Source organism: Anguilla rostrata, chromosome 8 (assembly GCF_018555375.3).
Source record: "Anguilla rostrata isolate EN2019 chromosome 8, ASM1855537v3, whole genome shotgun sequence".
Lineage (NCBI taxonomy): Eukaryota > Metazoa > Chordata > Actinopteri > Anguilliformes > Anguillidae > Anguilla > Anguilla rostrata.
The window spans coordinates 37,411,925-37,435,279 of record NC_057940.1 but is presented as its reverse complement, the minus strand read 5'-3'; the positions used below and the strand labels follow the sequence as shown (position 1 = coordinate 37,435,279).

Genomic DNA, 23,355 nt, shown 5'->3' with positions numbered 1-23,355 from the left:
TTAGATAAGCTGACACCTTATATCTAGGGCCACCAGTTTGCCTCCACTATGTGACCTGATAGTATTTCTACTTGTATTTCAATGGTTATTCTCTAGCGGTCCCCATAGGCACTCCAACGGCACAGTGAAGCACTTGTGTAGCACAGTGATCAGTTAAAGCAGTTGATTACACAGTTAATTCTGGTCACTTGGTTTCTTGGATCTTAAATAGTCGCAGATCTTAAGGATAAACGAAACTACCAGACTCTGCAGCTCTTTAGGACCAGGACAGAGTATTTTTTTGCAGTAAACAAAAAAATGCATTCATATAACGCAGGTTTTTGTTCAGCACTAAGATACCTGATTGCACTTAAGGCCTTGATTGAAGACAATGATAAGTCATTTAGTTGAATCGTGAATTATTATTTTTTTATTGAACTTTTCGTGCAAGTTAAATGTAATATAACCACTCTCATTTTTAATTTAGGTATTTACATCTGCTTCTAATAAAACATGACAAGCCCCTGTATGACATTTAAAAATACCGTAGCATGTCCATGGTAGTACTTTAAGTAACTGAACTTAATTTAACACAGGAGTGTCGCTTGAAAACATTGCTGTCAATCGTCTGTGCTTAATTAGTGGCAATTGCTTTATCAACTTAGATTACCGAGGTGGTGCAAATGGGCTAATCCTTTGAGAAGTGGCTATCGCGACCTCTAGCAGACAAAACGGATACAAACTGTTGGCCCACCTCTTATGATGAAAACAATTATATAATTTAATGGGTGGGAGTGGGGGGGGGGTTAAGTGTGACATTTGGTGATGAGTCAATGACCCCTGGTCGACGCCTAAGCAACATGCTTATTTACAGCAGGTGGATGGCTGCCCACAAAGGCCCACAATGCACCTCTCTGCACACCTCCCCGAGGCAACCCAAGGTAACCCAGCCTGTGGGCCCAGCTGTTCCATCCAGTCATCCCAGCCATCAGAAGTGTGCTATATTTACCAGCTTCCTAGGTTACAGAAGCCAGCAAAAGGACTGGGCGCGGTTTCCGAGCGCCGTGCAACCCCCTTCGAAATAACTGCCGCGTTCGGCCGGGCTGTCCGTCTCCGCCACAGTAAACACAGGAGAGGGAGACAGAACAACGCCGCCGCCCCGCGCAACGAGATAGGCCCCCGCTCCCGTGGTGGAGTCAGAGGCAGAGTCACGCGGGATCCTGCAGCACTGCAGGGGGTGGACGGGAGGGCTATTATTAGAGCTGGACTGTACACAGTGGGCCTCATGGCAAGATCGGAGACCCTCACAACAAACGTCGCCGTGTCACTCTTCGTAAGCACACCCCTTTCCTCTCACCTGTAGCACAGTTCAGAGAGGGGGGGAAAATGCTGAAGTTTTGGCAAAACCTCTCCTGATTGAAAGCTGTCCATCTGGCGCCCTCGGATGCAACGGACTCAGACAAGGTAAGGAGACACTCCAAAAGGTGGTTACTGATCCGTGTCTCAGAGGCTGAATGTGATAGGGTGGAGGTGTATAAATAAATACATCACGCAGCGATCTGTTCTGTTTTATTGCTTTGCCGGTGAACTCATACTGTGTTGTTGATATATATGAAAAATTAATTACCGACTCGTGTGACATATTGGTTCATATGAGTTTATTCAACCTAATCAAAGTCCTCGCACTGGGAGGGTCACAGAACAGATTATAGTTAAAGCTTTTTATGTATTCCTTAGATCAATGAAGCCGGATTGATAGGGAATTAAATCCTTTGCCTGTAAATGCCTAATTTTCAATCTTATGATACTCTGATAAATTTATCTGCGGTGGTGTTATTTAAGGAATACATTCTAAATCTTGATTGCCATAAATATATTAATTTCATCTCTTTATTCATAGAATATTATAAAACCCTCCTTTTGTGCAATGGCTAAATCTATGCAATGAATGTCTTTTTTTCTCCATTAAGTTCTTATTTTGCCTTTAAGTGTTCCTCTTCTTGGAAAGGACTTAAATAAAATAAAAAAATTAAAAAACTTTATTTAGGAAATACAATTTAAAATGAATATTCTGTAAAAAAAAGTCAAATAGTCTACGAGGTAATTGTCACAATAAGTTTTTAGACAAAAAGTTGTTTATCTGTTTTCCTGTTTTACAGGGCAATATGTAGAAACAATCTTCAAAGTATGGAATATATCATAATAAAAATGCTGCAATATAGTTATAATTGTTATCAACAGTTATCACTTGGTTACATAATAATAGCAAAGATAGCTTTGTTGTTATCCACTCAGAAATTAAATCGGTAGCTGTCTCTGGGGTGATTAGACAGAGCCAGCTTAGTGTCGATAATAGCCCTGTGAAATGTCCGTTTTTAAACACTGGTACTGTCAAGGACAAACCCATAGAGGAGAGAGTAACAGCTGGGATATGATATAACTGGCCTGATAAACTTAGCTTTGATGAGGAGACAAAGTCAAACGCTGTACAAGTGCATTAACATGATTTAAGAGTGACAGGGTAGACAGCACTGTGTCAGTGGTCCTACATCAAGGGCAACCTTACAACCTCATGGAACCAAGCCAATTTAGGGGAAAGGTTGTCTGAGGGTTTAACTGTAATACCCCCCCCCCCCCACCCCCCAGAAAAAAGAAAAACAAAAGACAAAAAAATGAAAAATGCAAATACACAGATCCCAAAACAAACCTTAGCTTTGTTTTCAGCTACAGTCATTAGAAATGTAGGAGCAAAGTTTCAAACCAAACTTAGTTTTTCTTTTTCTTTCTTCTGTCCAGAATGGCCAGTGCATCTGTTGAGGTCTATCATTTCAAAGATGAAGAGCTCTCATCCCACCTCCTCACACAGCTCAACTTCTTGAGGCAGGACAGAATCTTCACAGATGTGCTCCTGTGCTCGGACGACCAGGAGATCCCCTGCCACAGAAATGTCCTGGTGTCCAGCAGCCCCTACTTCAGGGCCATGTTCTGCAGCAGCTTCAAGGAGAGCAGCCAGGCGAGGATCGACCTGAAGGGCATCACCTCCAGCATCCTCAGCGGCATCGTCAACTACGTGTACACGGGCACCATCACCATCACCATGGAGATGGTCCTGCCCCTGATGCAGGCCGCCTCCATGCTGCAGTACCCCCGGCTCTTCGAGGCTTGCTCCACCTACCTGCAGGAGCAGCTCAACCCGGACAACTGCCTGAGCATGATCCGGCTGTCGGAGATCCTCCACTGCGGGAGCCTCCGGGAGAAGGCCCGGGAGATGGCCGTGCGCTCCTTCTCGGACGTGGCCGCCTCCGAGGACTTCTGCGAGCTCTCCCTGCCCGAGCTCATGTGCTACCTGGAGGACGACCGCCTGTGCGCCGAGGAGGAGCAGGTCTTCGAGACGCTCCTGGCCTGGATCCACCACGACCCCTTCTCCCGCCGCGGCGCCATCCACGACCTCTTCAAGAAGGTGCGGCTGCGCTACATCCACCCCACCTACCTTTTCCAGTTCATCGCCAACGACCCGCTCATCCAGTCCTCCACCCTCTGCACGGAGATCATCGAGTCGGTCCGCCGCCTCATGTTCTCGGTCAGCGCCAAGTGCACCCAGGAGCTGAAGCCGCTGTGGGTGACGCCGCGCCGCTACACCTGCCACGAGACCCTGGTGGTGGTGGGCGGGCGCAAGAACAACGAGCAGACGTCGCGCGAGGCGCTGCTGTACGACGAGCGGACGCAGCGCTGGCAGTGGCTGGCCAAGCTGCCCCTCCGGCTCTACAAGGCCTCGTACGTCTGCATCCACAGCATCCTTTACGTGGTGGGGGGGCTCACCATGAGCTCGGGGGACAACGTGGTCAGCGCCACCGTCTACACGCTGTCCCTCAAGACCAATCAGTGGAGGACTGCCGAACCCATGCAGGAGCCGCGCTACGCGCACCAGTGCGTCTCCTATTTGCACTTTATCTTCGCCCTGGGCGGTATCGGGTCTGACAAACAGATTTCCAGCTCTGTGGAGAGGTACAACAGCATGTTTAACATGTGGGAGCCCATGGCCCCTATGCCCACGGCCGTCCTGCACCCAGCTGTGGCCGCAAACGACCAAAGGATCTATGTGTTCGGCGGGGAGGACGTTATGCAGAACCCCGTCAGGATGATACAGGTATAACTCTGAGAGAGTGAGGGGTCTGGGTAATAGCATCCGGTCAGTGTTGGACACGGTCTCTTCTGGTCCTCCACAGGTGTACCACATCTCACGGAATCTGTGGTCCAGACTGGAGACCAGGACCGTGAAGAATGTATGCGCACCTGCTGCCGTCATCGAAGACAAGATCTATATCATTGGAGGTGAGCCGCACATGTTTCAACTACTGAGCATAGTTATCTTTGAGAGAGCAATAGCACAAAGGCTGATGTTGTGTTCAGGCTGTAACAGAATTCTATGGAAAATGTGATTTCAATGAATAGGTGATTATTAGGTTAGTATAAGTTCTATATGGCTGCAGAACCCCCACTCACTAATCCACAAACACCGTCCACTAAACTCACAGTCACAATGCTTGAAGCAAAATTAATTGAAGGCAAGAACTGCTGTGAAACATACATTTTTAATACTCTAGTTTGTGCTTTTGGTAACATTTTCCTATAGGACCTTATGAATTAATCGACAACATTTTTTTCAAAAGGGTATACACGAAGAATGATCGCCTACGACACCAAAGCCAACAAATTTGTGAAATGTGAAAACATGAGGGAGAGGAGAATGCACCACTCCGCCACCGTGATAGACAACAAGCTCTATGTCACCGGGGGCCGCTACCTAAACGGCCACGACATCATAGAGGACTCGGACTGCTTCGAGTGCTACGACCCGAAGACGGACGTGTGGACCTCCAAGGGGACGCTGCCGTACAAGCTGTTCGACCACGGCTCCCTCCCTCTGATCTGCGTCTCGAACAAGCCGAACCCTCCCTGAGCCGCCTCTCCGCTCTCAGCACGTCGGCACGTTCGCTCGTGCCTGTGCCACGCAGTTACACCACCGCGAGGTGCGCGGCTGACATCGGAAGCCTCCTTTAGGCGGTGCATAAAGGAACGTGTTTGGCTGTATGGTAGCACCAGGAGTCTTAAATCGAAAGAGAGATTTCAGCTAGCGAGCTGAGGTAGAGTACCGGCCACAGGAGTGTGCTGAAGACCGACAGTACAGTAAATACAGACTGGTGTACAGCTGTTCTGCCATAAGTCTGATCCAAACACTTTACTGACAGATCTCTACCCCTTTCCCCAAAAAAAGAGGCACTTAGTCACCCCTGAGGTATGGATGATATTATCATTAGTGACGATATACTTTAAACCCACATACCATGTCAAAATGAATGTAGAAATATTATTTTATCTTGTCCTTCAGACGTGTGTGCACTGTTAAATATGGAACATTCTGACAGTGTGGTAAGGGCATTCATCTACGATATTCTGACATGGAACGCTCTGCTGAAATGCATTCCCCGCAAGCTGGCATTCTTGAAATGGTACACTTGCTAAGTGTCTTTTAACCAGCGGCCTGAATTTTTTAGCCTCTGACCTATCACCTTGCGCAACAAAATGATTACAATTTTTCCACGTTTGTTTATCTGTTTTTGAAGATATATTCAATGAGCCAAATCCTGTCTGGTAGAGGCTGTTTTTAAGATATGGAATAGCCCAAGAGTTTACCTTTTTAGGATATTGTTTGTCCCTTTTATTTCAGCGGATCTACTCTGTCATGCAAATGGTGAAATATCAAACAATGCATTCAAATGAAAATCAACAGGACAGCATTCAACCTGCCCTGTCAAAAAAACAAGGTCTCTCACAGATCATACTGTGCATTCTGTCTACAGGAAATGACATCTTGGTATCACCTGTACAGAATGCATAACTTTAACCTGCCTTGGAATGTCGTGAGAAAATTCAGAACCATTTAGTTCCTCTTGTTCCTTGTGCTTTCAGTGTCAGTGGCCTTGGATTTTTTTATACTAATGGGAGGTGCATGGATTCATATCAACTACCTATGATTTTCTGTTGTAAAGGAGGCCATACAAAATTATTCTGGTTGTTCTAAGTAAACCAATATTGGTTTGTCTCTTATTAGACCTGTCACCACATTGGTTCATCCTGTGGTTTACTGCATGTTACTACAGTAGCAAACAGCCTAACACATAATACAGGCTTACTGGAACATACTAAAATATATATATGCAAAAGTATGTGGACACCTGACATCCACCATCTCGTCCAAAATTATGGGCATTAATATGGAGTTGGTCCACCCTTTGCTGCAATAACAACCTGCACTCTTCTTGGAAGGCTTTATAATAGATGTTGGAGCATTGCAACAGGGACTTGCTTCCATTCAGCCAGAAGAGCATTAGTGAGGCCAGGCACTGATTGTGCGTTTAGACCTGGCTCACAGTTGGCTTCCAAAAGGATCCCAAAGGTGTTGGATTAGGTTGAGGTCAGGGCTATGTGCAGGCCAGTCAATTTCTTCCACACCTATCTCAACAAAACCATTTCTGTATGGACCTTGTTGTGTGTGCGGGGACATTGTCATGCTGAAACAGGAAAGGGCTGTCCCCAAACTGTTGCCTCAAAGTTGAAAGCACAAAATCGTCTAGAATGTCAATGCATTAAGTTTTGCCTTCACAGGAACTAGGGGGCCAAGCCCAAATCATGAAAAACAGCCCCAGGCCAAGGGGTGTTCAGATACTTTTGGTCATGTAGTGTATATATACAGATAATGTAAATTATATTTGTACATGGTTCTGTGCACAGTGGCTCCTGCCCCCCCCCTCCCCACCCCCCCCAAAACACTTCTTCAGAATTAAAAATACTGCCAAACTGTTCAGAAATGAAATGATCTGTATTTTCCTCTCATTTGTACTCTTATTTATTTGTTTTTATTGAATTCCTTTTTTGAGTTTTATAAATATTTGGGAAAAGATTTTATTTATACATAAAAAATAAACTTGTAGAAGCAAAAAACATAATGGTGAGTGGTGAATGACTTGTATTTTATTATAATGCAGCAGTGAAACCTTTTTTTTACAGTTATCAGATTCTGTTCTTTTCATTGTTTAGAATAACAAGTATGCCAATCGAAGCAACACTGGATTCCATTCTAGTTGCTTGCAACTTTTATGGCACACTTAACATTGAATCAATTTCGCTAGATGTTTATTTAATAAAAAGCTACCTCTAATCTCTTTGTTACCGTATAATAAAAATGCATTCAATGTTATGTGCATAAAGACATTGATTTAATCATGAATGAAATGCATTAAGAAGAAACAAGTTGCTGATGGGCGAATCCATTAACTTAGCGTTCTTTTAAAAGGAAACTTCCAGTGAAGTTAAGCTGAGCTGAATACTTTTTCTTACATGTGGATAGACTGCACTGCATTTCTAAAATAACTCAAATGACATCAGATGCTATACAAGTTCGATAGAGTGGAATTCTGGATTATAATGTCATGGTCAAAAGGGTGTTGCAGATCATGGACACCAAATAATAAGGGTTTCGTTTTGATCGATGTGGTCCTTGTGATAGACCTTGTATATCTAACAGCGTGTAGCCTACATTATCCTGGAACTCCTATGGTCAATTTTTAAAGGGCCTCCAGAGATCTTTACTGAATAAAACCCACGGAAACTGTTTGCTTGGACACAGAAAACGTTACGAAATCTCCTTGGAATATCAAATCCATCACTTCCTTATGTGAATGAGGTTAAAAGAAATGAGGTTTTTGTCTAGAAAAAGATCCATTTTAGAATATTTTCTGATAAAAAATTTAGCTCATTACCAAAGAAAGCTTTTATGTGAGTATTTATACATTTTTCTGAGAGTTTATCTGTCTGAAGGAAATATTGAAGAGAAAAGAACAAACCTTTTTTCAAATCTTCCCACATGTTCAAAAAATATTCATTCTTTCTCTTGTGTTTTGTCTGTTTCACACATTTCATATCATGGATATTGCATGTCCAGGAATCCCTTCCCCCGCCAAATGACATTGAGGCGGACCATGTTCTGTGCCAAACTCCAAGCATAGTTTGGGAAAAGATATTTTGGGAGCGGCTGGACAAACATCACATGCTATTCAAATGAGGCCAATGTACAGTTTTATGATGGAGACATGAATTAATCTGCCGATTACTGTATGGGCAATAAAAAGTTTTGCTCAGACCACATACTGGAACAAACAGACACACCACAAACAAGAGTTAAATCTTCAAACTATAACATATTCATTCATCATTTGTAGTTATGCTAGTTTTGACAAATAGACTGTGACATGATTGTGACTGAAATTCAGCCACTTCGACATGTTTGCTGCATATCCTGGCAAGTTCCTACGTATCCACAAATCATTCAGTGAGACTTAATACAATAACCTTTTTTGACATCTTCTCGAGGGGAAATAGTGTTTAAAAATCTATGGGAACCAGGGCTGCATCTGAAACCACCCCCTCCCTCCCTTTAGAGAATGAACACCCTGTTGCCATGATAAGCCACTGACTTTGGTGCCAGAAATGCCACCTCCATTTTATGTACAGTGCCCAGACCTCAAGTCAGTCTGTGACAGAGACTTGATGTATTTGCAAAATTTTATGAACTTTCTCATTGGATCTTGAAAAAAAACATGGTGAGCAACACATTGTGGCAATTATTTTCAGTGTTGGTAAAAATCAATCAACAAACAAATAAACAAATAAATAAATGTAAGGCTGTTAAAAAATCAAGATTATTTATTTAAAATGCTTAAAGTTCTCACTCATATTATTCAAATCTAGTGTGAAAAGCACTGTGCCACTTGCTTTTGTTTGAATGGTAAGAATTCTGTTGTGAAAGCTGTGAACCACCATCCTCCATTAAGGGAACACTCTGCAAGTGGTGCAATGGCAAGCTAACGCTCTTACCCCAATTTCCTAAGTCATGGGTGGGTAGCCATAGTCTTGAAGAGCTGGGGATGCTTCTGTATTTTTTTCCAATCCAACCCTTTAATTATATACAATTACAGCACTTGCAGGTATTAGCCAGAATGAATGCAGGTATGTGTTGATAATGCTGGGGAAGAATTCATAAAGCAAGTATAAATATGAAATCTAAAAGCCTAATATCTAGGTTAAGGCAATATAAATAAAGGCAGTAAATGTATTGCAGTAAAGTATATGTAATCACTATTCAGGTCATAAAAATACCATAACCAGCAATACATCTCAAAATCCAGGGGCATACTGTAGGTGTAGCTATACGAATATATGAAGACTTTGTTAAATTCTAAGCAGCAATGCTTAAATTCTATAGAAACATTCTGATGAGTGATAATTTTTGACAAAATAGTTTTTAACAAAATAGTTTCCTAACCCAGTCCTAAGGTTTACAGCAACCATGGCATCTAGCCTTTTATTCTGAGGAGTCGTGTGCACCAATGGGAAATGGGGTGGAGGGGGGGGCATGGAACACAGCCTAGATCCTGGGCCATTTATATTTGTTCAAACCATAAGAGTCATTTAATATCATTAAGAACATGGAATTTGTCTTGCTGCACTTGAATTCCAAAGTGACTATGAGAAACAAGAGGCGACCAAGTGGTGTTGACACAGCTGGCCAAAGGAATGCCAACATCAACATAATAAACATGCGCCTGTCTGGTACTAAGTGGAAACATTAAACTGTGTTGTGTTGTATGCAGGATCAGATAAATGGTTTCCAGAACCGACCCTAAGAGGCTTGTTATGCACGGAACAGTTTTAAATAAATCACATTAGCTAATCATGAAAAAAAAATACACATTTTTCAATTACAGTCTTGCCATGCAAATATTTTTGGAGTGCTAGGGTGTCAAATGGTCTTCTCTCTCCTTTAGACAGTGCGCTGATGAGCATGCCCTTTGACCTTTTAGTACCACAGGGTAATCTTAGTGGGGGGCGGTGAGCCAGGGAGGGGCACACGCAGGGCTCTGGTTACTCTGCGTTTTGGGAAGAGCACAATGTGACAGAACGGCACGGCAGGCTCGTTGAGCACAGTCACGCTACGGGCCTCTCAGCAAAGTGTCACACAGCCTATGGGACAGGAGGCAGACAGCGGGCAAACGCGGTACTGCCTTTCCCTGCACCCAGAACCCTTTGACAAGGCCGAGAAATATCACTTTGTGTGCCCATATATGTCAAAGTACATTAGATGCGTAAGTATGATGACCACAGAATGTGTATACATAACATTATGGAACTACTGCAGCTTAAATGTCGTGAGAACACTGTTAGCAGACATGGTTGGCAATGTACATGTAAAGGCGTAGCTGGGAGTAAGTGATGTGCCTTGCTGCACAGAACAAAATAGCCTCTATTACTCTCACTACTCAGAATTCATTTAGCCCTTGGAACAAAGAGCGTACCGTAATTTTGGTGTTGCTATTACAGGGAGCAATTTCAAAATCTCAGACATAATTAGTAATCTGTTGTTATGCAACTACTGCACATTGTTCTTTTTCTCAATAATGAAGGACACAAAATGGGTTTAGACAGAAAAGATGCAGTTTTTCTATGACTAAATAGAAAGGCCTGTGGGAAAATTTCCCTTTAACCCACTTCCCACAGTCACAAACATCAACGATTCAGCACAGCAGTTTACAGTGTCTTCCCATTTACAATAGCGTAAATTTAACCCTCTAAAGACTTTTATGAAAGCTAGTTTTGTAAGATTTATAAATAATGTACAGTAGCTTAAAAATATAAACTTCACTATTCAGATGACACTTTCATTATGCAATCAATGTGGTTTAAAATGATTCCCTTCTTAAATTGGTATAGTGCATTAGATTTGAACAAGCTTGGTAAAAGTTGCTTATTTTGAAACATTGTATGGTAAAATAACTACCTGCAAAATTGTGTGACCAAGACAAAGACCATAAACAAAGCCACGTGCAGAAAGAGATTTTCCAATGGGCGGGTCTTTTGATATAAATACAGCTACGACCAGAGAAGGCTAAAATTCGTGCAACACCGAGACTGGAATTATAAACTAATTTTGTATTTTTATTGTTCTGCGCCAGCAGTTATTGTTCATTTATATTTAATCCATGTATTTTGCAGAATTCTGCCAAATGTTCTAAGATGCCATTCTTAGGACAGGGCTGGATGTCGCCTGGGCAAAACTGGGTTAAGGCTAAGGAAGAATGGAAAAAACAGTTCGATTCCGAAAATAACATTGTTGCCGAATTGAGGTCAGTTAATACGTCAGCATTTAATCGAAGACGTAACTTTAGCCTACCTGTTCTACTGGGAGTTGGACGGATTTATGACTTAGTTGTGTTCCCAACCTATCATGCTAGCGCTGTAATGAGCGTATTGCTATTTGTATCTGCGTCCATGTCCTTTCCTTCTCTTTCTGCCACTCTTCCTTTCGACACTTGCACGACAAATACGCACGTGAATACTCTGTGTTATAACAATCAAGATCTGCAAGTGTCTGCTTAAGCGAATGTTAAACAGATAGCGTGTCACTTAGGTTTCGCGTCAGGTTTCAAGTTACGCTAAAGTTTACTGTATTGCGTCTGACATTTTTACAATAAGCCGCATTGTTCTTTAAGCGGTGGAGCTGGAAACAATAGTAAGTTATATACGTCTGTTGGGTGAAGTTTCCAAAATTTGTCTGCAAAGGGAAAAAACACATGTTGGAGAAGTACAGAGGGGTAGGTACAAGCTAAAGCTAGAGAATAAATAAAATGATGTCTCTCATTTTTACTGTTTTTGTAATGAAGATTCTCTCCCATTAGATGTGTCTTTAAAATAAAACTGCTGTAAATAGTACGAACAATGATAGGATTAACAGGTCTCTATTGTGCAGAGCGAAACAAAATGAAAAAGCTTCTGTGGGAAACTCTGTCAGAGGCAGGAGAGCCCAATCATTGTTCTTCAGGGCCCTAGACCAGCAAGCTCTTTTTCCCCACCTGGGTATCCAGCCTTGTGGTTCCAGTAATTGCAGCATAAAGGAACTTATTTAACCACTTTTTGTTTGTTGCGTAAAGAAAGCTGCAGAGCCATTCAGTTGCAGTGTAGGTTTCGAGCAGGTCATGGACCCAATTTTCAGTTTTAATGTCTGTAATCATAGTCATTATTCCAGCAAGCAAACACAGTCAAGGGTTAATATGGAATGCAGTTTAATGGTTGTCTTAAATGCAGCTCATTGGATTAAGTGCATTCTAACTCAGTTGTATGATAAGCATGTGATGTAACTAAGGTGATACAGCTGTTCAAGCTGCTGCAAAGATTAGGAATTTCACAGTGGAAACTTGTGTCTCGTCGTGAGTGATGGATTGGCTGCAAGGAAACACAAGAAAGGCCTTATGAACAACAACACAAAGGTTCCATGTATGTTTTTCTCTAGAGGAATATGCAATGATTTATTTGAAGAAGGTGTAAAAGTCACTCAGTTTAATTATTTTTACATTTTCAGAAATTCACAAAAACAAGTGGATACATGTCCACAAAGGAAGTACTAAGGAGGTATGATGTCTTTTTCTGTGGTCATGTCAGTGCTGGAGAAATGCGTGACTTCTGGGATAACCCTAACTCACATGCTTCCCACGGTGCCATGGTTACTGTACGTTGAGAGAAGCTTTCAGCTGCTTGGACATTTCAAACACCATCATGGACTCGATGGCGATTTGGTTATGTATTGAAGGTGAGCTCCCAATTGCATATGCAACACAGATATCTACATTTGCCATTTGGAAACCAGGAAGCAAATTCCCAAAGTGATCCATTGATCCCAAGGATTACCCTTCTGCTGCTAGGCACATAAACATCATACTCACTTATCAGTCCACAGGAGACTACAGACCCTTGAGTGTCCCTTCAGTTTTCTCATGTTCACATACGCATTGAGAGATCTCTGCTCTCATATCTTTAGATAAACACAATGTGTGACTGCAGTGGGAATGGTCTCTAAGTGTTCACTCAGAATGATGCAAAGTGCAGAAACCTCCTTCTGGTTGACACCTTATTGCATTTTTTCTTCAGCAGAGCAGTAGACCATGATAATTAATGTGCATTTGTGTGAAAAATGCGTTATTTAGTTTAGTCATTTTACCCGTATAAAATCTTTTAACGCTATGTAATAAACCATATCAACCATTCCAATATTGTACCAAGATATTAACTGCTTGGACTGCTTGTTGATGTAGCGAGTCCTTCTAACAGTGCCAAGGAGAGCAGGGCATGTGTTTGGTGACAGGACTCGACAGGTAGCAGGAAATTACATCACAGAGGCTCTACACAAAGGTCATTTTAAAAGGGCGAGGACAATCTAGCACCTGTGGCAGACGTTCACTAGAAGGCAGGGTCAGGGTGGCATGCATGCAGGCGGATGAAGCCCTGGGCTTGTGACAGAGCAGCAGTGATTCACGGACTCGCTCGGAAGCGGACCGATACAGTCACCCTCCCTGCCTCCACATCATCGCCGGTTAGTTTCCCGGCAGTCCTGGGGGCGGTGATGGGGGTGCGCGGGGGAGGGGGCTTGGTTGGCACGCTCTTCGGTCGATGGCATTTGTGGCACTTGTGTTGTTCCCACAGGGCACACGGATCACGTACACAGTTTCACAGATAGAGTATATGAGATTTTAACAAAAGCACCACCTGCTGAAAAATTTGCCATTTTTAGAGAGAAAATGTTGTGTAAATGCCACAGCATAGACAATGGAATGGTATTTGGCTTTTTCTAATATTTGCGACAGTAGAAATAGAGGGAAACTATCCATGTCAAAGCTAGGTAACTCAGCGTAGAGTAGCACCATGAATCTTGCTCCACCCCACAAAGTAATCATCATCACATGTTTTGCTTACTGTATGAGTGACAGGCAGTTTCTCCATGATGTCAGCTGACCGAGGGATTGCCCGGTGGATAAGATGCTGTGTGCCAGGCATGCGAGCCCTGTAGTCTGTGTGAGACACAAGGTCACCTCTCAGGGTCCCAAGCCTGCGGTCTCTGAATAACCCTACAGCCACAGCACTGTCTCATAGCAGAGTGTTTCTCCATTTCCTACATGCATGCCCTGAGCGAGTTCCAGCACTGCCTCCATTTAGCCAAGCACATACACAGACATGAAGGACCTTCGGCCAAACAGGAAACACAAGAACATACACAGACATGAAGGACCTTCGGCCAAACAGGAAACACAAGCACATACACAGACATGAAGGACCTTGCCAACGAAACACAGACATACAAACTAATTGCCAAGAAACACAAGCACATACACAGACATGAAGGACCTTCGGCCAAACAGGAAACACAAGCACATACACAGACATGAAGGACCTTCGGCCAAACAGGAAACACAAGCACATACACAGACATGAAGGACCTTCGGCCAAACAGGAAACACAAGCACATACACAGACATGAAGGACCTTCAGCCAAACAGGAAACACAAGCACATACACAAACATGAAGGTCTCTCTTGCAAACGGGAAGCACAAGCACATCAAATTAACTTTCCTTTGGACAATAATGGTTGTGACCAGTTTAAAAATACTCACATTCCGAACTAGCACTGTTAGCACTGCTCATATTCTGAAAGACATTAGTTATTTTCTGTTTATTTCCATATTTTCAATGTAAAATTGTAATTGAAGGCTAGTCCCATTGCTACAACACGTGACCTCAGTTTTGCAGAGTGCATTGAAGCACTCTGCGTCCTCTGGCTCTGGCTCCTCTGTTTACTGCAGTCCGTCAGCCGAGCCATGCAGTTATTGCAGAACGTGCACGGGTGCCATCTGCTTGGCCAGAGAAATTTCTGTCACGCAAAGGACTGGGGGAAACCCTCCGGATTTAAGCCCCCTCCATCAGAACCCTTCCATCCAGAGGTGTGGATGCTTATATATACTGTATGTGTTCAGGAGACAGGGAGAGGGGCAGGGAGGGGATGAAGAGCTTCATATTTACTGTACATCTTCTGTAGCTGATGGAACTGATTGCCAAAACCCAGCTGACCTTCCTGAGTGGAGTGGCTCAGAAGAACTACATGAACATTCTGGAGAAACATGCTGCAGAAAGGTAAGGGTCTCAGCAGTGTTCTGGGAGAGACGGTGACCCCCCCCCCTCCCGTGGAGGGGTGGGCAAGGTCCTGGGTTCAATCCCCATCGGGTTACGGTAATCCTCAGAAATAAATTGTTCAAAGAGACACTTGCCCCAATGGATTCCGTAATACCTATATACATGCTCAGTGTGCGCTGGAATACACATGCTGGCCTGTGAGCACGATTTCAGCCTGGTGACCATCGAAAGGCTGTTTTATTTCTTATAATTCCCTTTTTAATTAGTTTTTTATTAAATGCATTGATTTCAGGTACTTAGACAATGGACAGCAACTATTGATTTTGGTACCCCAAGAGAACCGTAGCACATGTTATTCATGTTTGCTTGGCATTAGGCTAGATCTAAAGCAAAAATTTAAAAAATAATACAAATGGTACAAATACAAATGGTAACAACACAAAATGAAATAAATATTTTGATTTAAAAACTATTGGAAAAAGCTCCCAGAAATACAAAGCAATTCTTCAGGTCGAAATGATAGTCATTTTGTTATGTCCTTATTCTCAGCGCTGAAGGACCAGCACAGCATGCGGAACATCAGGGAGCTCCTCCAGACTCTGTACCTGTCCGTCTGTAGCCTGGTACAGGACGTGGGACAGTCTGTCCTCATAGGAAACATTAACATCTGGGCTCAGCGTTCAGACACCATCCAGGACCGGCAACAGCAGCTCCGCTGCATCCAGATCCGTTGGGTGAGAGGCGGGGCCTGGGGTGGATGAGGGGGTGGAGCTTGGTGGAAGGAAGTAGACACCAAATGCCAGCCATGTCAGTGGAGTTTACATGCAGGATGTATTTTCGTTTGCCTCGTGTCAGGCTCAAGATGGGATTCTGACTTCTAGTTTCCGCCTCTCTGCACGTATTGGCACATATATTTAGAAAAATTAAACAGATACATGGAAAGCTTCATAATTGTTTCTGTTTGAAACTGACTCAAACATAAAGTAAAAGATATGTTACCAGTGTCAAAGGTTTTAAATTCTTAATACTAGTCTTTGGTCCCGTGTTGAGGTAAAGCCTCTCAGTTACAGATTTGTGTGGCTCAGCCAACAAAATATGCACTAACATCACCCTGGAAGGGAGATGGGTGGCTGACTGGACCCCATCTTATCCTTGACAGGCAACCACTATTCTGGTTGTCTTCGCTTCTCGTGTTAGCTGCATATGTGGTGCAGTCCTGATGGAACGACCGCACAGCTCGGTGTCAAAATGGTGGCTGGCTGCGTGCCCACATGCTAGTGTACACTCTCTTGAATTGACGGAGGACATTGGAGGCCAACAAATACAATATGGCTGTTGAAACTGCGATGGGTAAAAAATTAGTGATAGAAAGTTCTGAAAGTCCACAGCGTTGAAAGGTTTGAAGCTGACTGACCTGCCAGCATGCCTTCAGCTCAACATCATGACAGTGCCTGTCGGGTGGGCAGGACCAGCTCAGTCTGGGTCGGGTGTTTTCTGAGCTCCACATGCTCACAGAGGACTGCCTCCTATGGAAGAATCTGTACCAGTACCACTGCACAGACCGACAGGTACCAGCCCAAACTGAGTCAAACAGGGACAGACACCCCATCCCAAACTGTGTCTGAGACAGAGACCCTAGCCTGTACAGTAAACAAGAGCAGCGTCAGCAGCCTCCCACATCCACACAAAGACTTACAGACATGCATGCACATACCCACACACATTCACATGCACACATAAGTAAAGCCAAGAAAGTGTCAAGCCTTGGAAATGTAAAGGCTAGAAAAAAAAGAGGTTCAATGCAAGAATACACTTAACACATACCTACAAGAAAATATGTGTATGGGCACAGAGTAATACACAAACACACAAGAGCACGCAAGGAAATGCACACACAAAAAGCAGTATCTTGCATGCTTTTCTGAGTCGTGTTGCACACAATGCACTCCCACTGGGAGCTGCAACTATAACCATAAGGGCTTTAGGTTGAAATTCTGTGAGGGGCTCTGCGGTCATTTCCATGGGGCTCATTTAACATTAGTTGCAATGTACAAGCTGAGATCTTTCAGATGCAGTAGATTTCTCCAGCTCTTTTTTGGAGTGTTTCACATATAAATCGCAGTTTACGAGCCACGAACATATTGCAAATTGTTGCGTTCATGTAGAATCCTCGCGAATCTCTTTCAAGAAACAAGCCCCTGTACAATAAAAATACCCAGCGCTTCAACGGTGAATATACTGTAGCAAGCAGCTATATTAAAGAATGCTGTGTAAAATAGCATCCCAACCTCACCCCCCAGGCAGCTCATAATAATAAACATTGTCGTTGTCATCAGAGGTATTGAAGAGAAGCTTGACGTGTGCTTGTATTCCACCGAGCACCATAAGCATTTTTTGCTGTTTGAAAGGGTCCATCTGGAGTGGAAGCAGGTATATTAAGTTCTCGCTGTACCTCAAGAGCATGCAGCGACACCCTGCAGTCTCCCACTGTCTCATCCTCTCTGGAAGATGCCTGTCATCAGGTTCAGTCTGGAGCCCCAAGTCAACCGACTCTTTGGGTGCTGATGCGCCAGTATTTCACTGTATAGAGAGCAGGACCTAAAAGGACAGGACCCTGTGAAAAATGTATTAGTTGAGCTGGTTTGAATTCTCGCCTCCAGGTACACCCCCCACCTATACAAAATCCTGAGTCATAAGAAGCAGTAATTGACTTGGTTTATTGGTTTATTCTCTTTGAACTGGCTTTGAACTTACCTTACATCACAGGGCCAAACTGGCCAGAATCGGAGTACTGTTAGGCTGTGAACCTAACGAGCAAAGCTAAGCAAATACTAAGCAAATCGAAATAATCAAGCAAATGTATATTTAACACAACATTACACAAAAACCTCCACAAATATGTACACATTTTTCAGTATTCTGTGTGCCAACTTCGCCTTTATTACAGCTTCCACTCTTTTCGGGAGAGTTGCTTTGAGCTTTTCAAAGAGATCTGCAGGGATATGTTTCCATGCTTCTTGTAAACGCCTCCTAAGTTCAGTTTGAAGCTGATTGCATGCCTCTATTGATCCATTAATCCCAAACATAGTCAGTGATGTTGAGCTCTGGACTCTCTTAGAACACCAGCAGCTTGATCTTTTTAGCAGTGTGCTTGCTCCAAATCAAACGTTGTCCAGTCGGTATTGCACATACCAATGGATGTGCTACGATTTGTTTGTTTTCATCAGCATTCATGATGCCTTCGGTCAAAACTAAATCACCAACTCCAGATGTTGTTATTCATCCCCAGACTTGCACTAATCCTCCGCCATGCTTAACTGATGGTTGTACACATGGTTCTGAGAGTCTTTCACTGTTTCAGCTGCCTACATATTACCTTCTCATACTTCCTAAAATCTCTAATTTAGACTCATCGGGCCATAAAAACGTACGCTACATCTCAGGTGTCCAGTTTCGGTGCAATAGTGCAAATTTTCTTCTCTTCTGTTTATTTCCTTTTCTCAGTAGTGGCTTTTTGACAGCTACACATCACTTCAGACTTGTTCAGATACTCCAGATCTGTTAAGATGCACTTATTCTCTCTCAGAATTCTGCAAGGCAGCTAAGGTGTATTTGGTTAGTTGTTTGTTTTAATGTTACTTTTGAAGACAAAGGGTTCTATCGTAATGTCACTGACACTTCTGGTAACAACCTTTGTTGGGAGGACATGCTACATGCTAAAGATGGAAGACTTTAAGTGGTAGAAGGGTGCACAAAAGAAAGAGTGGATAAATGCTGGTAGATTTGGTACTGCATGTAGTGCTGGAGGCTTTTCTGTAATTTTTATATTTTTAAAATTGTTAAATATATGTTTTTATGGCCTGACACTGAAACAAATGTATTTGAAAAAATGTAAAATGTATAAAATGTATCAATGAATGGCTGATTTGATGGAAATTGAATTAATGAAAGGGCAGTCTAACTTATGCACAATACTGTATGCCAATAACTCAATTGCCTTACAGGAAAGAATGAAGTCATTGTTAAGAAATAGCATAGATTTACATATGGTACGTAGGTCAACTGAAATCACACTGAAATTGTTATATTTGAGGCCCCTTAAGTTCACTTGGAATATGTCAATTGGAGGATTCAAAGTATCCAAATGTAGACATGTAAACATGAAGTTTTAAAAATCATTTGGAGATTTCTTGGAAATATTTAATCAGTCCCCACCATCCATCCATGTCACTAGATTTGTTCAGTTGGTCCTGGGAAAAATATCCTTTTCTGAATAATTTTGTTGTGTTCTTTATAAAATCAAGGGTGGCCATCTAAATGCTTGGCAATATTGAATATGTGAAACTCTTGTATGTAATTTTATGTTCAACTTTTATACTTTTGTTATGTTATCCAACAGTTTTGTAAAACACATTTTTGTTCTTCATAGTTGTACTGTACGTTTGACTGTGCTGTAAAAAAGGTTATTGTCAAAGTGAATTGAAGCCTTTGAAGTACCCGAAGAGAGCCTGTGGTTACATTAAATATTTAAGCAATATATTGTGCCATGCAGTGCCATGTTGTTATTGCTTCGTTCAAGGGCATTCTTCTGAAGACTGAAGCAGGTTTAAAAGGTCACACACTGTGTGACTGGCCTACAACTGTTTGATAAGAAATTTAGACTAATGAAAGAAGACAGCACATTAAAGTGTGATTAAAAAATAAACACACTCCTAAGAGATATTGTAATAAAGAAAATAACAGGAAACCCTAAGCGACAGAATTTCTAAAATCTCAATGGACATTTTGATATAAGATCATTTGTTTAGATAATTGTCAATATTCTATGCAAGACTGAATGATTTTCAGATTAAATTTGTGTCTTTGCTGCACCAAAACCTATGCATGTGGAATTGAAAATGGTGCCAGCACCGCCTACTGGATAAAATGTGCAGTACATGCAATCACACCAGTGGCAGAAAATGGAAAGCATTTTTCTGATGGGATTTAAATAGCATTAAATGAGTCCCTTGATGATTCACTGGCACCACAAACAGTAAGTGGTAGTTTCCCAGACACAGATTAAACTGAGCCTTGGACTATATTTCTCTTTTAAATTGTGCTAATGAAAACTGCATTTCTGAAAGTTAACAATTTCTCTAAAACAGATTAGTTTGGATTTTAAGTCTGCTTTCCAATAGTGAAATTATAGCTACTGTGGTTATGTTTAACTCTGTAGAGTTCTATGAATATGGAAACTTCCCTGGAGAAATAGGCAGTACAGATAGATACTATATTCCCATGAGTGACAATCTATAAGAGAGGAGAACAAAAAAAATAGAAAAAAATAAAACATTTCTGTCCTTATGCTACCAAAAACTGCTCAGTGAGATGGCTAAACTCATGATACATGCAGTTTGGCATACAAATATTAATTTCCATTGGAACACATAGTGGTTCATTCCACAAGATCCTACATTGTCAACATTGCTACAGCAGTGTTTTATGATAATGTGAAATAACATGGTTTCCCAGAAACTGCAACAGAAAATGGGGAAGAAACAAATTTCCCCTATGCTTGTGACCAACAGTGACAAAAGTGACCAACTTTCTGAATTTTTCAAGCCAAAGTTACCAGTAGTGGTTCAAACCACTACTGGTATTTGAATTGAACAATATAGAGACTGCTTTGACTTTCTGAATGCCCACAGCAGATGCCACTAATAGACAACACATCTGTTTATCTGATAACAAATGTTGCCCTATTCCATGAGCAATTCAATACTTCAAATTTTCCTTTCACAAACATTCATTTAATTTTTTTAATGAAACGGTTTGATTTAAAAAAAAATTTGGGGGGAATTTTTTTTTTCCTCTCTCGTTGTTTTGTTTTGATTGCTAACTCCAGTCAAGCAGTTGATTTTTCGTGGTCTTTCACAGGTTATTAAAACAACCTCAGGTTAGCACTGAGTCCATATAATCTAACTAGGCTTTCCACTGATGACAGTGTGGTTAATCCACTATCTTACTTTAAAACTTTGTGGTCCTGAAGGAGGCAATCAGAGGTTTAATGATGTTTCCAGAAATCCATTTTCTCATTCTGGATTAATGAGTTCAGAATTAGGCATTCTGACTTCATTTAATTCTTGAGCATGACACTGGCCGTCTTAATTCTCTAGTGATCCTATCAAAGCAATTTTCAAAAGTCAATAAAGCAGAGGCCAAGGGTGCAAAAACTGGGTCCTTGAGGTACAAGGATTAAGATTCCAGATTAAAAATTCAATACTTTATTGCCATAGCAACCAGTACACGGAATTTATAGCCGTGCTGTAAATGCGAGCTTGGCTTTGTGAGTTTGGCTGGTAAAAATTCTTCATTAAAAAGAAAAGAGATTCATGAAAGAGGTTTCACTTAATTTACAGTATCAGAGGCACATAAATTGCATCGCCTCCCTGGCACAGGCATGCTACACCATCATATTGCCCATAATATTAGTTAATTGGCAGATACCGATAAGTCAGTTTTAAGTTGTTATCAACCAGTGCTGATATGACCAAATATCATCCTGCTTCCCTAATGAACACATTCATAAATAAGGAAAAGTAAATCACTCTAAAAACTGAATTTCAAAATTGTAGATGCTAATAGAAAGGAAATCAAATGAAGAGTTTGATTCATACACTTCCCTTGTAGTCAGTACAGTCACCAAATACAGTAGGCTTTTTTTTTTACTGAAACCACTAGAGGTCTCTGGCACACTGCTCACAATGGAGTCCTTTGCAATGAGGCATTAATCCTACTGAACAGATCACTAGAGCAGGAGTGATGACAAAGTGATGACTGTTGATGTTGCATAACCACCATTTTAATATGAGATTTCTAACCATACAGAACATGTACAGCCATGTTATACCTGCAATAGTTAAGTTTTTGTGCGCTTCATAATTTTTTGATTTGCACCAGAAATTACATTTGCACAGTCTGAATTAGGTTAAACCACAACAGCAACAAGAACAAGTCTGCAGAGGACAAGCTTATGCAATACTTGGAGTAAAATTCCAGATCCTGAAAGTGGATTATTTAGTTATGATTAAAAATCATTTTCACCCATTTCGGTTTAAATCGTAGCAAGCCATCTTTGTGGGACAGCGTCAGAGGTAATGTGGAACATGTAGCATGCAGGGTACACCGAGCACTCATTTGACCTTGGCAGGCACTGAAGGTAAAGCAAGGTGAGCTCGGAAGGGGCTCAAAGTGATGGCCCATTTCATATCTGAGGTAAAGGAATGCACAAGACATTTTGAGAACATTGCATCACATTTCAATTTTATTAACATTTCTTCATGAACAGCTCTATGGTTTAAAGTTACAAGTCACACAGTGGTCCATGCACAATGCAGCCACACGAGGGCGGGGAGGGGTGGGGGTGAGGAGGAGTTTTGGAAATCATTGTGCCGCTCACTCTTATTTTCCCAGTAACTGACACATTTTGTACATGTACAGCACAAGAGAATAAGACATCCACCTGTGAACCTATTATGAAAGCATAACATGGTGAAACGGATCACTGCCTTGCTAAAGAGGAACAAAGGGCTTCTTAACAAGCACACAGAGATTCTTACGAATTTTCTATAAGCCAGCGTAAGTGTAATGCAAAAAAAAGAAAATAAATTAACACGGTAAAAAAAATGGTAAATTTAAGCTAGCGTTTACTGCTTCACGAATCATCAATCCTGCTGTTCATAGATTTCCTCAGTAATGGCTTTTTATTAGGAAAATCCCTGGGTATTAAATTCCTGGAAAACTGAATGTGTTAGGTTTGGACAGCCATGTGTTGGGAGCTTCTGATTGAATGTTTTTATGCAACATGTATAGACACGTCTGTACAGAAACGTCTTTTATGAACACAAACACCAATGAATGCATTTCAAATAGACTGTAACTGTAACTCACCAATGCAGTCACATAAGTAATGCAATCTGCCAAAGAGCCAAGGCAGAGTGGTGGAAATACAGACATTGGCAGTGCAGCTTAAGGCAAAATGAGAGGCTTTGTGACATGGACTTGGCAGTTACTTTTTAAATAGTTTTGAATAATGGAGAGGAACACTTTAGGAACAGCAGAAGGGTGAGCTGTTTGAGACTGTTACGGGAAGAGCAGTCAAATCGTTAATGCGAGGGCACACCTCCGACCAAATACACCCCGCCCCACAGCGTGACGAGGGCTTTCACACATGCGCACTCAGATCACCAAGGCAACCAGTAACCAATCAACTAATTTACACATTTAAAAAGGCATTTTTAAACCAGAGGCTTGAAGTCATT

The 23,355-nt window shown here is 41.9% G+C and overlaps 1 protein-coding gene and 1 long non-coding RNA gene across 2 annotated transcripts; both read left to right on the top strand.

The window, feature by feature from the left end:
* The first annotated feature begins 947 nt into the window (after positions 1-947).
* Positions 948-6,986, top strand: klhl38a (kelch-like family member 38a). Its single transcript, XM_064348121.1, has 4 exons — positions 948-1,443; positions 2,776-4,126; positions 4,206-4,311; positions 4,650-6,986. The coding sequence occupies exons 1-4, from the start codon at positions 1,424-1,426 to the stop codon at positions 4,937-4,939; spliced, it is 1,767 nt and encodes a 588-aa protein (XP_064204191.1). The 5' UTR covers positions 948-1,423; the 3' UTR covers positions 4,940-6,986.
* A 3,996-nt stretch (positions 6,987-10,982) lies between these two features.
* LOC135261641 (uncharacterized) lies at positions 10,983-17,468 on the top strand. Its single transcript, XR_010332002.1, has 4 exons — positions 10,983-11,219; positions 12,452-12,679; positions 14,958-15,052; positions 15,602-17,468. It is a non-coding gene; the product is annotated as an uncharacterized LOC135261641 (long non-coding RNA).
* Positions 17,469-23,355: the final 5,887 nt, after the last annotated feature.